Source organism: Myxine glutinosa, chromosome 7 (genome assembly GCF_964187855.1).
Source record: "Myxine glutinosa chromosome 7, kmMyxGlut1.1, whole genome shotgun sequence".
In the NCBI taxonomy this organism is placed as follows: domain Eukaryota; kingdom Metazoa; phylum Chordata; class Myxini; order Myxiniformes; family Myxinidae; genus Myxine; species Myxine glutinosa.
The window spans coordinates 27,257,328-27,276,327 of record NC_136267.1 but is presented as its reverse complement, the minus strand read 5'-3'; the positions used below and the strand labels follow the sequence as shown (position 1 = coordinate 27,276,327).

General features: G+C 44.2%; 1 protein-coding gene across 4 annotated transcripts in view; it reads left to right on the top strand.

The window, feature by feature from the left end:
- Positions 1–18,541, top strand: part of LOC137416877 (semaphorin-6A) — a 727,420-nt gene extending 708,879 nt beyond the window's left edge. For 2 of the 4 annotated variants that reach the window (XM_078781382.1, XM_078781381.1), the window contains exons 20-21: positions 791–934; positions 17,012–18,541. In XM_078781382.1, coding sequence (XP_078637508.1) covers positions 791–934; positions 17,012–18,420 — 1,553 coding nt within the window. In that variant the 3' untranslated portion in view covers positions 18,421–18,541. The remainder of the gene's footprint in view (positions 1–790; positions 935–17,011) is intronic. The other 2 variants (XM_078781384.1, XM_078781383.1) reach the window with 2 other exon arrangements.
- Positions 18,542–19,000: the final 459 nt, after the last annotated feature.

Below are 19,000 nucleotides of genomic sequence, written 5' to 3'. Positions count from 1 at the left end.
GAGGCCGCTTCGGCCAGGCTGGGCTCATTTTGCAATTAAAAGCTGAGCTGAATTATAGTAGTCAATCTTCTACGGCCATGAGTAAAAGCTGAATTATAGTAGTAAATTCATTCAGGATCCGGCTTGGGATCCTAGGATCCTGGGTTTGAATCCCGGTTGATTGCTGAATTAACGCCAGGGGGGTTGACTCAGCCTGTCATCCTTCCGAGGTCCGCAAATTGAGAACCAGCTCACTGGTAATTCCCTGTGTGTCGCAAGAGGCGACTAACAGGGTTGGCGGCAGCAAAGGCATCCCGCCGTCAAACATTGCTATAAAAAAGGGGACCACGGTGCCCAAAAAAGGCCAACCCCTGCTCTGCAGGGGAAAATGGCCTCTAAAGGTGGTTCTTCTCAGAAGATTCTGACAGATTTCTATGAGAAAAATATTTTATCATCTAAGCTCATAAATAAAACATCAATGACAACCTCCTCGAAAACATTTCCTTCATGCTCGTAGCCATGTCATCATGTTGGAGGGAGATTGGCTCCACCGTATTATTATTGCTGCTGAAGTAATGTGCATGATTAGCCAAGATCATGGCTTAAAGCCATTTAAAAAGGATGACGCAGGGAATGAATGTGGGAATGATCGATGTTGTGGAAGAATTGGACACCGCCATGTGCGAAAGACGGAGTTTTATTACCGCTCATTCTCTGCAGCCCCATGCTTTTTGTGTGGTCATGTGCAGTTCTGCCAAGCTTACCCATCGACCCACCCTTGTCATTGCCTTCACTCCCACACCCAAAACAGTCGCTGGCGGCCTCAGGCCTACCTCTCTATCAATTAGGCCAAGGCAAGCTGTGCTAGGTCTGAACAGGTCTCGGATTCCCCTTGAACCCTTGCATGTCCTCCAGCACCCTGACTCATACTCATCGTCACATTCACACTCGCATGGTAAGACTTTCCCTGCATCTGAAGCATTCGATTGCTAAGGCCTGTGTTTCACATCGAGATGTCACCATTCTACTTCCTGCAATCCTTCCACAACACACTGCTTCAGTCTTGCTCACGACTGGCATTCTTCTCTCAAAGTCATCTCCCAATTCCCAAATCTAGAAAATCTCATTTCCACTCAAAACATACTTTCCGCTTCCGAGTCTTCTCTGTATTTTGTTTGAAAAATGGCACAATATTTGATTCCTCCCCACTCTTCTCTTTTTTTTTTTTGCTCCTTTCCCTTTCGTACAATAACCGCTCTTCCATGCAGCAATCCACTTCATGCTTCCTGTTCACAGATGGAGCATCTCTCTTAAAAGCATAATCGCTTAAAAGTATCGATCGCATTCCCTCATCCCGATCCCATGATCCTTTTAGTTTCCATCATCCTGCGTTTCATTTACCAAGTCCGTACTATATTCGCAGCTGGTGGACCAAAACATTTTGACTTCTAGTTGCAAGGACAGGACAATACATATATGACTTTTTTTTCTTGTTCCAGCTTTAAAACATTCCTATTTCCCTGTTGGTGCTTTTTCAGGAGCAGTGGCAGGTGGTGCCTTGAATGTCAAAGACACAAACTTTCTTTTTCCTAACTTCATACACATCATAACCACAAATGTCTGTGCCGGCACCAAGTGTTCCTCTCTGAGGGCCTTCATTTTATTTGGGATTTATTTCTATTCTTAGAGGCTGAAGTGGAGTCGAATGGGAGGTTTTTTTTTTGGCAGGAAGCAAACCTTTATTGATGCAAACCTGAAGCATTTCGTTCCTTATTATCCCTCTTTATTGTGTTTTGGAGGTAGACGTTGCCTGCAGCCTCAAGGGTAACTCACATTTGTCACGTTTATTGGTTTATCTCGAGGCGCGGCCTTGTTTTTATTGTTGTGGATTTGCATATGAATTTTTTGCTCTGACAATTTGGACGATTCATACACATTATCCATTTTGCATGTTTTCTACATCACTCGTCCATCTTTCCCCTGGACATCTATCTTCCTTGCCTCATTCATGCCTCGCCTCGTGTTTCTCTGTGTACTCATTGTTGTGCACACAAATGCACACCAACCCGAAGTCTCGTTAACTCGGTGATCTTTCTGCCACCTTTTATTATGGGCCTACAAGCACTGTGTCCCCTACAAGCCTCCACTCTCCCATCCCCTAATTTCTCCCTCGTCATCCTTTTCTCTTTTCATTCCTCCTCTCCATAACTCCTCCACCATCCCTTTTATTTCCTACCGCTCGCTCTTCCATTGCTTTTCTCATTTGAATTCCTTTGTTTATGTAATATGCAGACAAACCCCAAGGTTATCTCTACAATTGTTTATATTTGCAGCTCCTTAATGTGAAAGTCTATTTATTATTCTTATTGCACTTCTTTCTTTTCATAGTCCTCATTCTTGCAATGTTGCTTTTTTCCTCTTCCTTTTTCCTTTATTGGTTTTGCTTTTCAGTTTATTGGAATTTTAAGAGTGCAAGATGCTGCAATTTAACTTCCTCCCCACTCATCTCCCACTCCAAACACCATTTATCCTTTTCTTACTTTAAATTCCTTCAACCTATTTTCTCTGTATATGTCATATCGGTGATCTCCTACAGGGTGTTTCAGATGATAAACTAGAACGACACTCTTTGACGCCATGACGTCGACCGATATGCCTCCGCCCACATTATGACATCATTATAATAGTTTTACCAAGTTTGATTTAAATCCATGCAGCCGTTCTCAAGTTATCCGATTTTTACCTGACATGACCTCTTACCTTTGACCTCTTGACCCCAAAATGTAATCAGTTCATGTTTACATCATTATACATACCTGTACCAAGTTTTCATTTAAATGCCTTCAGCTGTTCACAAGTTATCACATTTTTACCTGACATGACCTCTTACCTTTGACCTCGGGACCCCAAAATATAATCAGTTAATCTTTACATCATTACATATACCTGTACCAAGTTTGAATTTTCAAAAGAGTAAGGCACTCCCTTTCGCCGTTCTCAAGTTATAGACCTATTATACACTTTGAGTTTGACCTTTGACCCCAACGTCTAATCAGTTAATCTTTACATCATTATAATACCTGTACCAAGTTTGAATTACATCACTTCAGCCATTCTCAAGTTATAGACATATTACAGACTTTGATCTCTTGACCCCAAAATCGAATCAGTTCATCTTTACATCATTCTACATAATGGTACCAAATTTGGTCAGAATCCCCACGCACGGACGGACGGACAACCGAAAAAATAATGCCTCTGGCGACTCGGAGACATCGGGAGATCTATGGGATGGAGAGGGGAGAGGGCTTGGGGGGAGGAGGCGTGGGAAGGGGGGGGGGGTGGGAGAAGTATAAAACACAAGGACACTGCAAGGACTTCCAGAAAAGTAGTCGGTATTTCAAAAACTTCGTTGCCTTCGTCAACGGAGGCATAAAAACCAAGATTTTACATATTCATTCAGAAAAACGATGAATGTCACAAACTTGGTACTACTATAAAGAGGCAAGTCTCATGTTTGGCTTCATGTGAGTGCATATTTAGCATGACATGTATCTGTATGCTCGTGTTGTACGTAACTTTTCCCAAAGTTTGTCGGCTACGAGGGCATTTGCGATCCCCGATTGCTTTTTTCAGGTGGTTCGATAATCTTTCTTCTTCGGAACCCCTACAAGAGGTGACATTAGTGAAACTATTATCTTTTCAATGGTCGAGGGACACCTTCGTCAAAGCGAGCACGGAAGCGGTTTATGATAACCTTGCCTCTGAGTCAGGAATCCAAGGCATTATCCAGGGTGTGTGGACCTACCCCATCCTGATAAAAACCATTGGCGTCTCCTCTGAAAATATTGATGTCGCAATTTTTACAAAGAATAATGTCTGTGGCATTCACAAATTTCCATTCCCATCAACGTAACCATCAAAAGAGTAAGGCACTCCCTTTTCTGTGTCGTCACTCCCTGTTTGGAAATTGTGCACCAGACCAAGACCTTCTTTTTTTTTTTTTTTTTGTATACAAGATCGAGGCTCGTGAAAGAGCGAACATTAATCACACAGAAAGACAAACAGACACACAAAACAAATAACATCGGGAGCGGTAGACAAGATGGGGAGAGAGGGGGAAGGACACAAACACAACATTTGAGAGCAGGGACCGAGAGACATGGAGACATCGAGAGAACTGTGGGAGGGAGAGGGCTTTGGGGGGGAGGCATGGGAAGGGGGGGGGTGGGAGAGGTATAAAACATATGGACACTGCCAAGACTTCCAGGAAAGAAGTTGGAATTTCAAACAAGGTGGATCTGGGGTGAATTAGTGGGGGTAGAAAAGATCAAGGTTTTGGATGGGGGAAGATAAGAGATGGTGGTGAACAGCTGTTTTGAAGACCTGGAGGGAGGAGTGTGATTGAAGTGAGTGTGGGAGTTTGTTCCAGAGGCGGGAGAAAAGAGGAATGAAAGAGTGAAGGTGAGCAGAGAGCCGAGATTTCGGCAGTTTAACCATCAGAGGGTGGCTGGCAGATCTTGTGCGACCTGTAGGAATATTTGGGGGACAGAGCACAGAGAGAGCTGGGGGAGCAAGGCCGGAGAGGAGTCGGTAGAAGACAGAAAGACCACCTACCTGCCTGCGGTGAGTGAGTGAAAGGCCCTCAGAGATAGCTTCATCGCGGGAGATTCCAATGATTCTGAAAGCTTTGGATTCAACAGCGTGAAGCCGAGCCAGGTGTGAGGCAGGAGCACCAGCCCATGGGGGAGAACAGTATTCCATTGAGCTGCAGATGAAAGCCTTGTATGTGGTGAGGAGCTCAGGTGTGCCTAGGAAGGACTTCGCACGACGGAGGATGCCCAGTCGGCGACTGGCTTTGGAGGCCAGCTTGGAAATGTGGTTTTCCCAAGAAAGATCATGGCAGATGGTGAGACCCAAAAGCTTGAGCGACAGAACTTCTTGGAGAGGATTGTTGAGAAAGTAGATGGGAGGGTTGTCCAGTCGATCTTTTCGGAGAGACATAGTAAGAGTGTGAGATTTGTCAGGATTGAAAGACATGTTCCACATGTTTGACCAGTCTGTGATTTTGTCCAGGTCTTCAGAGAGTGAGGAGGCTGCAGACTGCCGATCTGAGGGAAGAGGAATGGAGCGGCAGAGAGTGGAGTCATCAGCAAAGAGATACAGAGGATTTTCCAGAGAGTCGGAGAGATCATTGATAAAGACCAGAAAAAGCACAGGGCCCAGCACACTGCCTTGGGGAACTCCAGCCTGAACGGGAAGGGGAGATGAGAGAAATCCATTCAGGGCCACACGTTGACTACGACCAGAGAGGAAGTCCGCAAGCCATGCATGGAGATTTCCATGGATACCATAGGAGGAGAGTTTGGTGAGCAGAGCTGGGTGCCAGACCGTATCGAAGGCACGTGATATGTCAAGGGAGACAGCTCTGATTTCCTGTTTGGCATTGAGGACCTCCATCCATTGTTGAGACAGCAGAAGCAGCATGTCCAGAGTAGAGTGACCTGGTCTGAAACCAAATTGATGATCAGAGATCAAGCCATTGGAGAAGAGGAAAGATTTCATATCCGAAGCAATGATGGATTCCATGACTTTGCTGATAATTGGGAGCAGGCTGATTGGTCTGTAGTTGCAAGGATCTGTTTTTGCACCTTTTTTGTGTAAAGCGGTAATGTTTGCTGATTTCCAGGATGCTGGCAGATGACCTTGAGCAAAAGATAGGGTGAAAAGAACAGAGAGAGGGTGAGATAGAGCGGCAGAGCAGGATTTTAGGACCCGTGGGCTGATGCCATCTGGTCCAGTTGCAGAATCAGAGTCGAGGTTTGACAAAAACTCCTCCACCTTGTCAGGAGAGAAGGTCACAGAGTCCACGAGCAGTTTGGTTCGACTGGGAAAGGTGGGAACAGAGAGAGATGGGTTTGGGACTAAGGATTTTGAGGCAAACACAGAGTTGAGGCATTCGGCTTTGTCACGTGCGATGTCAACTGTGTGGCCATTTGAGGTAAGGGAGGGGATGGAGGGGGAACAAACACCAGAAACGGATTTGACCAGACGCCACCAGGATTTGGAGGAAGGAGACAGGTTTGAGAGTTCATTCTTGAGTGAGGAGAGATAGTGCTTCCTGGCACTCCTGAGGGTAGACACACACTTGTTCCGAGCTTGGTGGAAGGAACTGAGATTTCCTTCAGTTGGATTAGCCTTCCAAGAGGCAAAGGCAAGTTGTTTCAGGGCAACTGCCTCACCACAAGATTCAGTGTACCATGGACGGGAGGAAGGGTAAGACAACTGAAGGCGAGATGGGATAAATCTGTGCATGAGAGAGATCAGTTTGCTTTGGAAGAATTCCCAGGAAGAATTGATGTCAGAGGCAGTGGAGATGGGAGACCAATCCAGACGATTGATGGCTGCTTGAAGACCGTCCCAGTCGGCCTGAGTGAAATGCCAGACTCGTCGACGCTGAGGAGGCTCTCTGAGAATGGCCAGAGAGATGTCCACTTTGACAAGCACATGATCAGAAGAACCGATTGGAGCAGAAGAAGAGCAGCAGACATTAGCAGGGAAGTTAGTCATAACCAAGTCTAGAAGAGAAGATACTCCATTGGCTGAGATCCGGGTCGGGAAATTGACAGATTGTGTCAATCCCAGTGAGTCACAGAAGTCCTTTGCTGAGGTGCCATGACTGGTGAGAGAGGAACCCACACCCAACCAGGTGGCATGATGACAATTGAAGTCACCACATATGAGGAAGAGAGAGTTGGGATGAGTGGATAGAAGTTGGTCCATGTTGTCAGACAGTGAAATGTAGATGGAGTCATCACTGTTTGGGGGATGGTACAGAACACATATGAACAAAAGGTGGGAGCGGAGAGGAAGCCGTAGCCAGAGGTACTCCTGGGGGTGAGGAGGAGAGAGGGCAGTGCAAGGAGAGTGAGGAAGAGAGTTTTTGATAAAGATAGCCACCCCACCACCAGGCCGAGGCTCAGGTCTATCATACCGGAGGAGGGAGTAACCAGGAAGAGATATTAAGGAATCAGAGACATCTTGAAGGAGGAAAGTCTCTGTTAAGCAGATCAAGTCTGGATTGTCAGAAGCAACCTGTATGGAGAGATCAGTCAGGTTTGAGCGAAGGCCCCGGATGTTTGAGGTCCATACCGTTAATGAAGAGAGAGGGGGAGCATCGGGTACAGGACAGGGGAGGGGAGGAGTAGGGTAAGATGAAGGATGAGAGGGGGAGGTAGGGAGAGCAGTTGTTAGTGTGTCAGCGATTGCAGAAGAGTTCCAAGAAAGGGAAGGATGAGGAGGATGAAAGGTTTGAAGGTGAAGGGATGAGGCACAGAGAGGGGTTGTTTGAGGGGGGGGCAGAGGAAAGAAGAAGGTTGGGGGGGGGGTGGAGGTATGAGATAGAAGGGAGACGAAGTGGGGAGGAGGCAGCTTTGAGGAGGAGGGGGGAGGAGGGAGAATTGGAGAGGAATGGTATGGGGGGAGATTTGAATGGGAGGGGTTGGGGGGGAGTTTTGAAGGGGAGGAGTGAGGGGGGAGTTTAGGAGGGGAAGGGCAAGGGGGGAGTTCAGGAGTGGAAGGGCAAGGGGGGAGTTCAGGAGTGGAGGGGTAGGGGGGGAGTTTAAGAGTGGCGGGGCAAGGGGGGAGTTTAGGAGTGTAGGTGCAAGGGGAGGGATTTGGATGGGAGGGGCAAGAGGGGAGTTTAGAAAGTGGATGATTAATGAAAGACGAACATTGAAAACAAATTGGGTTTGTTGTGATTTTCAAGTTAGCAATCCGGTTCAGAATGATGGAGGAGGGATGGAATGAATGTGAATTTAGACCATGTAGTGAGGGAGACGTATAAGATATTGAATTTCTTTTTTTTGAGGTGGAATGAGTTGGAGAGGAAATTGAGAAAAGCCTTTTAAATAGGAAGAAAAACAGCGTGTTGTAAAATACCACTGAGTAAAACACTGAAGGGGAAAGGTTATACATATTTAAATAATATTTAAACAGAACCGTGAACAATCTTATGTGCACAAAAATACCAACGGGGGGAGAGCCGAGAGGGACCACCACGAGTCACGTGAAGGGCAAACGGTGGATGGCAAGGAGTTAATGGGGGCGGGGCGAACAGCACACCTGGATAGAAAATACAGGATGAGTCAACAGTACACGTGGAGAAAGGAAAATAAATGTTTTTGGTTTTTTTTTTGTTTGTTTGGTTTTTGGGGGTGGGGGGGGGGGAGGTGGGGATTTAGAACGTTAGACAGAGTATTATGTTCGGGGTAGAAGGGAAAAAAACTAAGAGCCAAGCAAAACACGATTAAGATAACAAACACCGACGGGGGTACAACTACAAGGCCGCACACGAGGAGCAGAACACGATTAAATAATTACAAGTTACAGGAAATTCAAACCAAAAGTAACTATAATCAAAACAATAACGCATGGACGATAAAATAACGAGTTGAAATTTGACAATCTATCTGGGGAAATGGGGGAGAAACACGTGGTCGAAGAACGAACGACCGAACGAATAAGAATGAATAAACGAATGAGAACAGAGAAGGAAATGTTTTTTTTTTGGATTTTTTTGAGTTGTGATTTACACAAGGAAGAGGGCTATGGGGTGAAAAGATTGGGAAAACAGAGAACGAAAGTTATTGGATCACAAAAACACGGACCGCTGAGAGAAAAACAAAGCCTCAAGGTTGTACAGTGTTCACTGTACAACTACAAGGCCTCAAAACACGACCCGAATTAACACGATTATCAATACAGGTATGAAAGATTTGCACCGAAAATCTTCGTCGGGAGACAATATATACACCATAAAATAAATAGTTATAACGAAAATACAAATGGGAACAATTACTTAACTTCGATTTCGATGGATAGCATGGAGAGCTGAGAATAAACGAACCCTCGCCAGCAAGACCGGAAACGGAAGTCCGGGAAACGGGAAACGGAAGACCTGGAGATAAAGCGGCGTTTCACAAATCTCTTGTGGGTTTTCAAACACTCAAAATCTACGATTCTGTCTGATGACCTTGCCAGTCAAATATAAGTATAGCTCAGAACGCCATAACACATCAAGAACAGAAGAATTAACCTCAATAAATTCCACAAATCTCTCACCAAAGGTTCAACGACAGCTGTTGGTCTCTGCATAATTGGATTTGTTTTTTACTGAAATGTGTTTAAATCCTTCTTTAAAATTATACAGGTTGGTGTTTTTGACACATCCACCTCCTTTGACAGACAATGCAATGATTTATTTGGAGACACTGTCAATCACCCTGCGGCGAATATCCTGCACGGTTCATTGATGCTCACAGTTGTCTTGCGACGATGTTTAGTTAGTCCATACACGTGGACTGTGTTGTGAAATTGCTCAACAAACAAACAGAACTTGATGAATGGACTTGCACTTTCGGGCCCATGGGGCATTTAACTCATTCTTGAACTTCCTCTGCACTGTCGGGACCCACTTTGTCCCAATGGACAGCTCAAAAAGTTTGTTTTTCTCCTGTGTCGTCAGGTACGGCCATAATGTTTATTTATCTGGAGTTTTATTCAAAGACATATGCAATAAAACTTATTCAGCAAATGAGAGCTCCAATAGAAGAGCAAGCAGGAGAAACGAACCACCTTTGGAGGCCACTTTTCCCCGTAGAGCAGGGGTTGGCCTTTTTCGGGCACCGTGGTCCCCTTTTTCAAGCAATGTTTTATAGCCGGATGCCCTTCCTGCCGCCAATCCTGTTAGTCGCCTCTTGCGACACACAGGGAATTACCAGTGAACTGGTACTCAATTCGCTGATCTCGGAAGGATGATAGGCTGAGTCAACCCCCCTGGTGTCAATTCAGCGATCGACCGGGATTACAAACCCAGGATCCTAGGATCCCAAGCCGGCACCCTAACCGCTAAGCCAACACCAGGGTAGCAAACAGGAGAAATGTGCGACAATAATTGCGAAGCAGCAGTAAATTATTTATATTGCAAAGTCTGTATTAATACTCTTGGTACACATTCAGGCATTATCTAATGTCGTGCTGTGGCTAATTATTTTTTAGTCTCAAGGTTTTTCATGAGCCCTATGTAAATGTAAAAAATAATTATTTTGCTGAACGAAGTGAGGTCAAGGTCCTTTTATTCCTGATACTTGAAACACCCTGCAACCCCTGCCTGCAGAAAACAGACTTTTTGGAATGCCGGCTGCATTTTCCATCCAATGATCATGTAACTTTGGTAAAAACAATTATCCATTGGGTAGGTGCTCCTCTGTTGAAAGTTTCATGTCAATCGCTCAGGTGGTTGCAGAGAAAATGAATGCAATAGTGAATAAAGATGAAAAGGTGAGGGAGCAAGAAAAAAGTGAAGGACTTGGCCGACGGTCCACAACATGGTCAAGGTTGGTTGTGGATGCCTATTACTAGTAATTGTAATTTTTTTTAAAGCAATATATTGTCGTGTTCCCGGGGTTAAGACCCCAAGAGGACGAATGGCCGAAACGAGCTTTACTCCGGTTAGGCGTACACTACCGGTCAAATGTTTTAGACCACCTCAATTTTTCCAGTTTTTATTGAAATTTACGCAGTTTAATGTCTCAATGTACTCGGAAATTAAGCATAGAACAAATGAACAATTGGAGATAAAAAATAAATCATAGAATCATTTTGTTTAACAAAATTTAATTTAAATTTTTGACTCAGCACAGTAGCCACATTTTGCAGATATAACCGCCGAACACACTCGTGGCATTCTTTCTACAATGGAAATCAAATATTGTTCGGGAAGTTCTTCCCAACACTGTTGCAGAAGTTCCAACAAATGTGTTGCACTTGTAGGTTGCTTTGCTTTCACCCTTCTGTCCAGTTCATCCCAAACCAGCTCGATGGGGTTTAAGTCTGGAGACTGTGCTGGCCATTCCATGATTTGAAGCCTACCGTCTTGTTCTTTTCCTCGAAGGTAGTTTTGACATAGCCTGGAGGTGTGTTTAGGGTCATTATCTTGCTGTAGGATGAACCCTTGACCAACTAGGCATATACTAGAGGGTATTGCATGGTGCTGTGAAATACTGTGGTAGCCTTTTTGGTTCAGGGTGCCAAGTCACTCTGCAAGTCGCCGACTGTGGATCCAGCAAAAGAGCCTCAGTCCATCACGCTTCCTCCTTCATGTTTGACAGTTGGTGTCACACACTGAGGAACCATCTTTTCGCCTACTCGACGGCGTACAAAAACCCTGCGTGATGAACCAAATATTTCAAATTTTGATTCATCGGTCCATAAGATCTTCTTCCAGTCTTCAGTAATCCACTCGCGGTGCTTCATGGCCCAGGCAAGCCTCTTTTTCTTATTTTGCCATCTTAGCAATGGTTTTCTTACTGACACTCAACCTGTCAAACCTGCATCTCAAAGTCTTCTCTTTACAGTTGAAACTGAGACTTGCTTACTTCGACCAGTGTTAAGCTGTGCTTGAAGCTGTTGTCCTGTGAGCCGCCTGTCACGCAATCTGTTCACTCTCAGAAACTTGTCTTCTGATTCTGTTGTGGCTTTGGGTCTGCCAGACCCCTTCCTGTCAGAGTTTCCTCCAGTTTCCAATGTACTACTTCCTGCAGTGCAATATTGTCCAAATAATGCTTCAGAGGGTGTAATAACAGTCTGTTCCAATACTGCTTTTATACAGACACGGGGTTTGTAAAAAGGTAATCAGCAGAGGTTGGGACACCTGTATGAATTGTTTGCATCAACGTTCAAGGCCTAATTTACTTACATTGCTGCAGAACAGCTGTAAGTTGTTAACCCATTACTTGTTCCCTGAAGAAGGCCATTTTTACGATATAACTGTGCAATTTACATTATTTTCCTGTTTTTGCTCACCTAAACTTTTTTTTAACCTCGAGCAGTTTACTGCTTACCTTTGTACCATTTAAAGTTATTCACTGGACATTAAACGGTATAAATTTCAATAAAAACTGGAAAGATTGAGGTGTTCTAAAACTTTTGACCGGTAGTGTCCCCAACTTGGCGGTAGTGACATGCGCGGGAAGGTTCGAAGTCTTACCTGATCAGAAACACACGCAGGGGTTAATCCCACAAACAACCCACAAACACAAAGACAGAACAGCAAAATCCACAATACAAGAAAAGTAAGATTCGACAAATAATGATTTAATGAAAATAAATGCAAAGACAATAAAATGTATGTGAGGTAAAAACTAAAATTCCTAATTGAGACATATCCACTCAGACTCATACACAAACAAGGGGAAAACGAAAGTAAAATAAAATAAATAATACTTTGGTAATCGGCCAGCACTCAGCTTTGCATCTCCACATGGCTGGTAAGGCTTGCTGGTCGCTCGTCGCCTCCAAACCACCGTGCAGGAAACGTACAAAATAGCACGGAGTCGCGCTCCTCGACATCCAGAGGAAACACGACGTGGACCCAGTCCACTGCCGACGTTGATCCTGTGCCTTGTAGTTCCAACTGTCCCAAACCGCTGTTTCTCACCAGTCATTTCCCAAGAGCGCACATGAACCAAAGCCCACATGCCCGGGACCAAGCCGGAACAAGGAGGAAATGCGACTGCCCACTATAAAAGCAAGGACCAAAAGAGAGAGCAAGATGGCGTGACCGCGTCCTTTTTTCCCTTCACTCTCGAATGTTCCATGATGACGTCACACTCTGTCCAATCACTGGGCTCCACTCAATCATCCCATCGTGCCTCCACCAATCACAAAGGCCAGACATGGCCTCCTTGTTACGAGTCATCAGGGGCAGAGTCTAATCTCCGTTCGGAATGTTCAGATGACGTCGTTGGCCGTGAGGCGAGATTTACGTGCCGGGTTTGTCGGACCTGGTGGCGTGGTGAGCGAATGAGTCCATTTGTTATAGTTGTTGTTTGGCAGGCTTTTAATTGTAATAAAGACAGAGGATAGATCACAGGAGCAATTATAATACACTGGGGGTTATCCTTAAGCCCTACCTAATTAGCATAGCTCCACCCCTTGTCTGGAGACACATATATGATCTTACCCGGACAGTCGGCCTAACTTAATTTACATCGAGGTGGGTTCTTCTTCTTCGTGACACTCGGAGCATGCTAAACTACACAATTATATCTCGAATACGGTATTCCTTCGTTTACCCCCACAAACATAACAATATTATATGTGGTACAGTCGCACTGGTAGCAATCAAATACCTTTTGCATCGATATAAATAATACGAGGGTGTTTGTCTATTCTGTTTCCTATCTCATCTCTCACTGCTTTGCACATCATTACCAAACTTTGGAGGCATAATTACCCTGCACTCGCGAAGTGAAAAGCATGGTTAGGCATTCAGTTGCGTACGTGCGTACGTGTCCCGTACGTACGTGTCTGGATTTTTTAAATTCATTTTCTCGGCAACCGTTGATCCGATTAACACAAACTTTTACCATAGGAGCGCCTCTGCCGGTATAATTTTTTAATTCATAATAATGACGTCATAGGTCACGTGGTACGGGCGTCATGTTGTAAAAACGTCACACCTCTATAACTCTGAAACCGCTAAATTGAAAAAAATGAAACAGGCCTCATTGTCAAGTACTCCCGATGGGGAATAAGATCTGTTAATGATGATGTTATCGATGCCTGTGTTATGACGTCATAATTTGACAAGTATTACGCTTGATCCGATCAGTATGAATTTTTTTTCTCCACAACTGTTGGTCTGATAGACACACAATTTTAAACATAGGAGCGCCTCCTCCTGTAGAATATTTTAATGATAATTAGGTCTGATCAGTTTGAAATTTCTTGAGCATGTTCTCCACAACAATTATATTAGAGAATTTAAATTTATGATGTAATCGCTCATGTGGTCTGGCAACCATATTGGATTAAAGAAAAAAACCCTTCAAAAACAGAAGAGTTGGCTCGCACCAAGTTGACTGCGCAGGGTAATTATTCTATGAATACCATCTAGTTAACAATGTTTTTCAATCCCGCTTATGGCATATAATCTTACCTACAAACTTTATTGTGTTCGGCCTTGTCAAAAGTAGACTTTTATTAAATCGGTAGCCCTGTGGGATGACATCGCAGCATTCCGGTGAGTGGTCCTTTAAGCCCAACTGTGGTTCACTTTGTCTGCCTGTCTGTCCTTCTCTCTACAGACGTCAGTTTATGATTGAAGAACAACTTAATTTAAATAGAATGTTATATTTTGAACACAAATCTGAACATGAATAGGAAAACAAACCTGTAGTTTAGGAGTACTTTGTTTCTGGAGTCGTCATGATTGGGCATGTGCAGAGGAGTGAGATCATTTTTTTTTACTCTGCCTGTCTGGCAGTCAAACGAGTTGAAATTCATTCCAAACTGGAAACTTCATGTTTTTAATGGCGTCACAAAGGGCACAAACAACCAGCACGAAGAGCTCATGTAGCGTGTTAAATAGGGTGGTGTAAAAATGCTGCATCAATGGTGGTAAACTTCTCGAAAAAAAATTACACTAACTTTAAAATCTTTATTTTATTTCAATTAAATTCTATACATTGTTCATTGGGCATTCATTCATTCATTCATTCATTCAATTGAATTCTATGCAATTGAATTCAATTAACATTGCAGAACACCAATCACCCTTTTGGCACTTTCAAAAACCTTCAGTTTAGCAGTACCTGGACAAAATATTACGGCATTTTACGTCATCTCGACCAATCAAATTTGCCACTTGTAAACCCTGCCCATATCCTTGTTTGTCAAGACTGCGGGGTAAGGTGTTCGATGAGCTCTCCAGTTGCTGTTTTTTTATATGGCCCATCATATAAAATCCCATCACCCATCCTTGGCATATGTATCCGCTTGTAAACTAGACTTCTGCCAACATTATACTAGACTTCTGTCAATTAGCAAATTTCTACTTTTTAAATTCTTTTTTATTATTTAGTGTAGGAAACAGTTTTTTGGGAATTTATCCAAGACACGAGAACACAAAAGGCCTACTTTTTTGAATGTTGCTAAATAATTTAAAATCCGCTTGTGAGTACTTACAGACATGATAGCCAGCTTAACAGGCCTTCTAAAGTCCTGCATACTCTTTGATGTAATGCTCTCACTGCCAAACATTGCACTTTGTAGCCACAACCATTGGGAATGGAATTCATTTCAGACATGACCGAGCTATTTTGCCATGCCATCTGTCTATATTCTGTCCTAGAGTTAGGCTACTGTCTTATAACATAAGTGCTCCTCTCTCTCTTGTTGAACCGATTTTTCATTAGAGGGACTTGCATTTTCGGTTATTAAAAATTTGACTTGGTGGTGTGATGGTTAGAGCGTCCACTCTGAGTCCGGGAGGTCGGTGGTTCGTAACCCTGCCAAGTCATACCAAAATGTTTAAAATGGTACGTGCTGCTTGGTTCATTGATGGTCAGCATTTACGACACGAGCACGGACAAACAACCATAGGTCGGCAACCACAGCTGAGGGTTTGATGAGCTGAGTGGCTTCCTTCTGCATTGAAGTTCCTTTAAAAGGAACTCATATTGTAACATTAAACGCATACTGGAGTTTGGAATTGATGAATATATCCAGAACTGTGCTTATAAAAATACATTGTAATATTTTGTAATTAGTTGTTTCGTAAACAAATAATAAATTGTATTTTTGTAAGTTCATGTTTCCATGCAAAGCTGCACTGCAATGTTGTTGGCGTCAAGCACATGGATGTATCAATTTACAATCCTATGCATCCCAGCTAACGCAACACCGTTGGGCCAACGTTGGCCCAACGGTGTTGTGTTAGCTGGGATACTTGTACAACAAAGCTGAACAGGGTAGCATATTGTTTGGGGGTGGGTGATCATACAGTAGCACTGTATGGTGTGGGGTGGGTTAGGAGTGGGTGCTTTGTTGGAGTATGGCACCTTCTCCAACCAACAAAACCAAATTTTCTCTTTGGGTTTTCCTCGTTGTAGGTGTTCGGTTTTTCCCTTTTTGTTGAGTTCTGCAGGAAAAGACTATCAGCCCATTGACATGTTCTCTGACTTGAAATACACAAGTTAATTGCAAATGAACGTGGATTTGAAGTTACTTTCTATTTATAGTAAGAAATAAGTTAGCACTCTAGAGGATAAACTGTAAGATTAAGTTAGTGATGTGCATGACACAGTCTTATGTGATATTTCGAAAAACGTTGAACATTGAGCGATCATATTGCAGATAACCAACCATTCCTCATGACATTATTTCCACCTGATTCGATAACGGCTGTGATTGGCTGAATTATGTTGCACGGGCAACCAACTCAGTAACTTGGCTTGTGTACGTGACATTTCAAAAACTGTTCAATATTTCGTTTTCATATTACACAGATACATTCCTCATACCACCAAAATACGGGGGACCGAGAGTATCAGCTCCTTGTTTCCTTTGATATTTTCTCCATTTTCCAAATGCCAAAGGGCTATCCACATATTATGTACAAAATAATTAGAATTTGACCCGCACCTCCACAAGTCTCAATGCATTCTCATTTTCTTCCCCTCATCTCTCTTCCTCCCTCACAACTTCACTAGTCTCCTTCCAACCTCCTACACCCTGACCTTTTTCTCATTTTTATTTTGTCAATTTCTCCTCTTGTCTCCTTCCTGAGTATGAAATGTCATCTGCCTTTTTGAAGTCACCAGACGCTTCAGAACATCTACACAGCTTTGCTTCACTTGTATATTCAGATCTTCTGTTTTCTTTTACAACTGGAATACCACATGTGCATTATCGCTAAGCTTGTTTGCAACCCTTGTGAGCATCATGTATCCAACAAGCCAAAGCTGCTAACATCTCGTTACATTGTGGCTGCATTCTTTTTGCACATTTCTTCTTTTGTCGACCCTCAACATGTGTGGGACATCTCCTCCAATTTGTGTCCTTATACCATCCTTTTACCCCCAACTCTTGGATTTTACTTTGTTGAAATTATTTAATAATTCCTTTTTCTTCCTTCTCTTCAATTGCCGGAGATAATACTGGATCTTTGTCCCTGTCCTCATTTTAGGTGTGACCAGAGAGCTCCAGCTGAGTGATGGTGATTCCCTGGTACCCGCAGCTCTGCTTGCCATTTGTGTGGTGGCGGCTTTTGTGCTTGGTGCTGTGCTTGCAATCCTTCTTACCTACTGGTACATCGCACGGCGAAGGCAACTCCCACATGCTACTAAGTCAGCTGCAGAGCCTCCGTCACACCTCTACAGTCCTCCTGGCCTTGCACTTCCAAACCAGGCAAAGACGCGCTTCCTAAATGGCCCAGTGAACTCAAACACGCCCTCCGTGATGCTCCTGTCCACTTTGGTTCCTTCAAGTAAGCCACGGTCATTAGCACATGGGTTTGTTATACGGCCCAGTGAAATAAGCAGTGATGGCATTCCCTTACCTCTACCTCCTCCACCACCTGACCTTTCTGGTCTTCCCACACCGGAGTCAACACCTGTTCTACAACCTAAAAGCAGTGTCACCGTTAGTCCCATTTGCAACAACCGTGCTCGAAATACAACATTGTGCAACAATACTACCAACATGACAACGACAAGTGCTCCGGGAAGGTCACAGAGGTCTACCCGTGTTCCTCGTGCACTAATTTTGCCCACAGAACGTCCACGCAACTTTCCTAACTTTGAGCATCCCGGCTGTTCTTCAAAGTCATCACCAGGCCCAGTATGCTGCTACTTGCAACGTGGGTGTGGCCCAGGGGAAGGAGACTTATCCCCACAAAGCCCGAGTCAAGCTGAGCACCAGAGTTTGGTTTCTGACCTTTCAGATCACCACATTGTTGATGGAAAGATTCTGACACCAGAATCGCCACCTAGTTCTGGCTGTTCATCTGCAGAACATCCTCCACAGGTTCCCTGTAGGGATGTGTCCCTAAAACGAACTCCATCTCGACACACACCCAGCAGGCGAGTGGATGTGCCCACACAAGGAGTCATGATGGAACGTACACCTGGCTACAGGCCAAGCTCCCTTTCACGACGTAATGGTCGGCGGCAACCACCTACAACTGTGCCCTCATCATATGGTGCATCTCAGCAGCCACGTGGGTCTTCAAAACACACAAGTTTTCGCCAACAGACAACCACTGCCTTTCCATCACCAGTGCTCATGCGCACAGACTCAGGTGAATCTAGGCCTCTGTCTCCTCGAGGTGCACCCTCTGGGGAGGTAGTTCGGAGGGATGTGGTACGGGACAAACCTGCCATCCATGTTGAGTCACTGCGGGTCAACCCTGTAACCCCGGTGGGCAGGCATGGCGCTGTTGAGTCAACACGTTCGTTGAACCAAGGCTGTCGAATTGCAGACCGTAGAGTCATACCTCCAGTTACTGTTGCAATTCCTGATATTGCTGGTAAAGGGCGAGTAGGCATCGGTACCACAGGACTGCCAGATGGACCAACAGAGACCTGCGAACTTTAATGGCCATTGGTGACACTGTGACCTTTTGGACAAGGTTCTCATTCTTTCACTGCCCCCACCTGGCTGGTGTAACTGGGGCATGTACCTACATATGTGAACCTGTTATAAACACTAACAGACATTGGAAGTTTAATATCTCCAACTACATTTCTTCTCTTTAATTCTGCTGTGTCTTTGTAGCTATCCTTCCTTTGTTCTTCTCTGTCATGTGACATAGTCTTCCAGGGACCATTCTCTTTTCTTCTCTCTCAGAGCTTCCATGTTTATAGCAAGAGGCGTTTACTTTTGTTTTGCTCTGGTTTTCGATTCCCTAATTTGCCATGTTCATTTTCTTGAGAGAAAAAGTATTTTAGAGTGTGTGAGGGGGTAACGTTGTAGAAAGATGACCGCAGAGAAGTCCAACTAGCCCACAATTCTTGTCTTCTAGGTACCTGCTTTACAAAAGATGCTAGAACAGGTGGCTTGGTTTAACGAAGGCCTTCTTCACCACAAGGCTCGTATTTTCTGGTAGTTTTCGAATTGTTTACTAAGGGAAAGCTAATCTTTTCACTCGTCACTATCTGTAACTTGGATAGCAAAA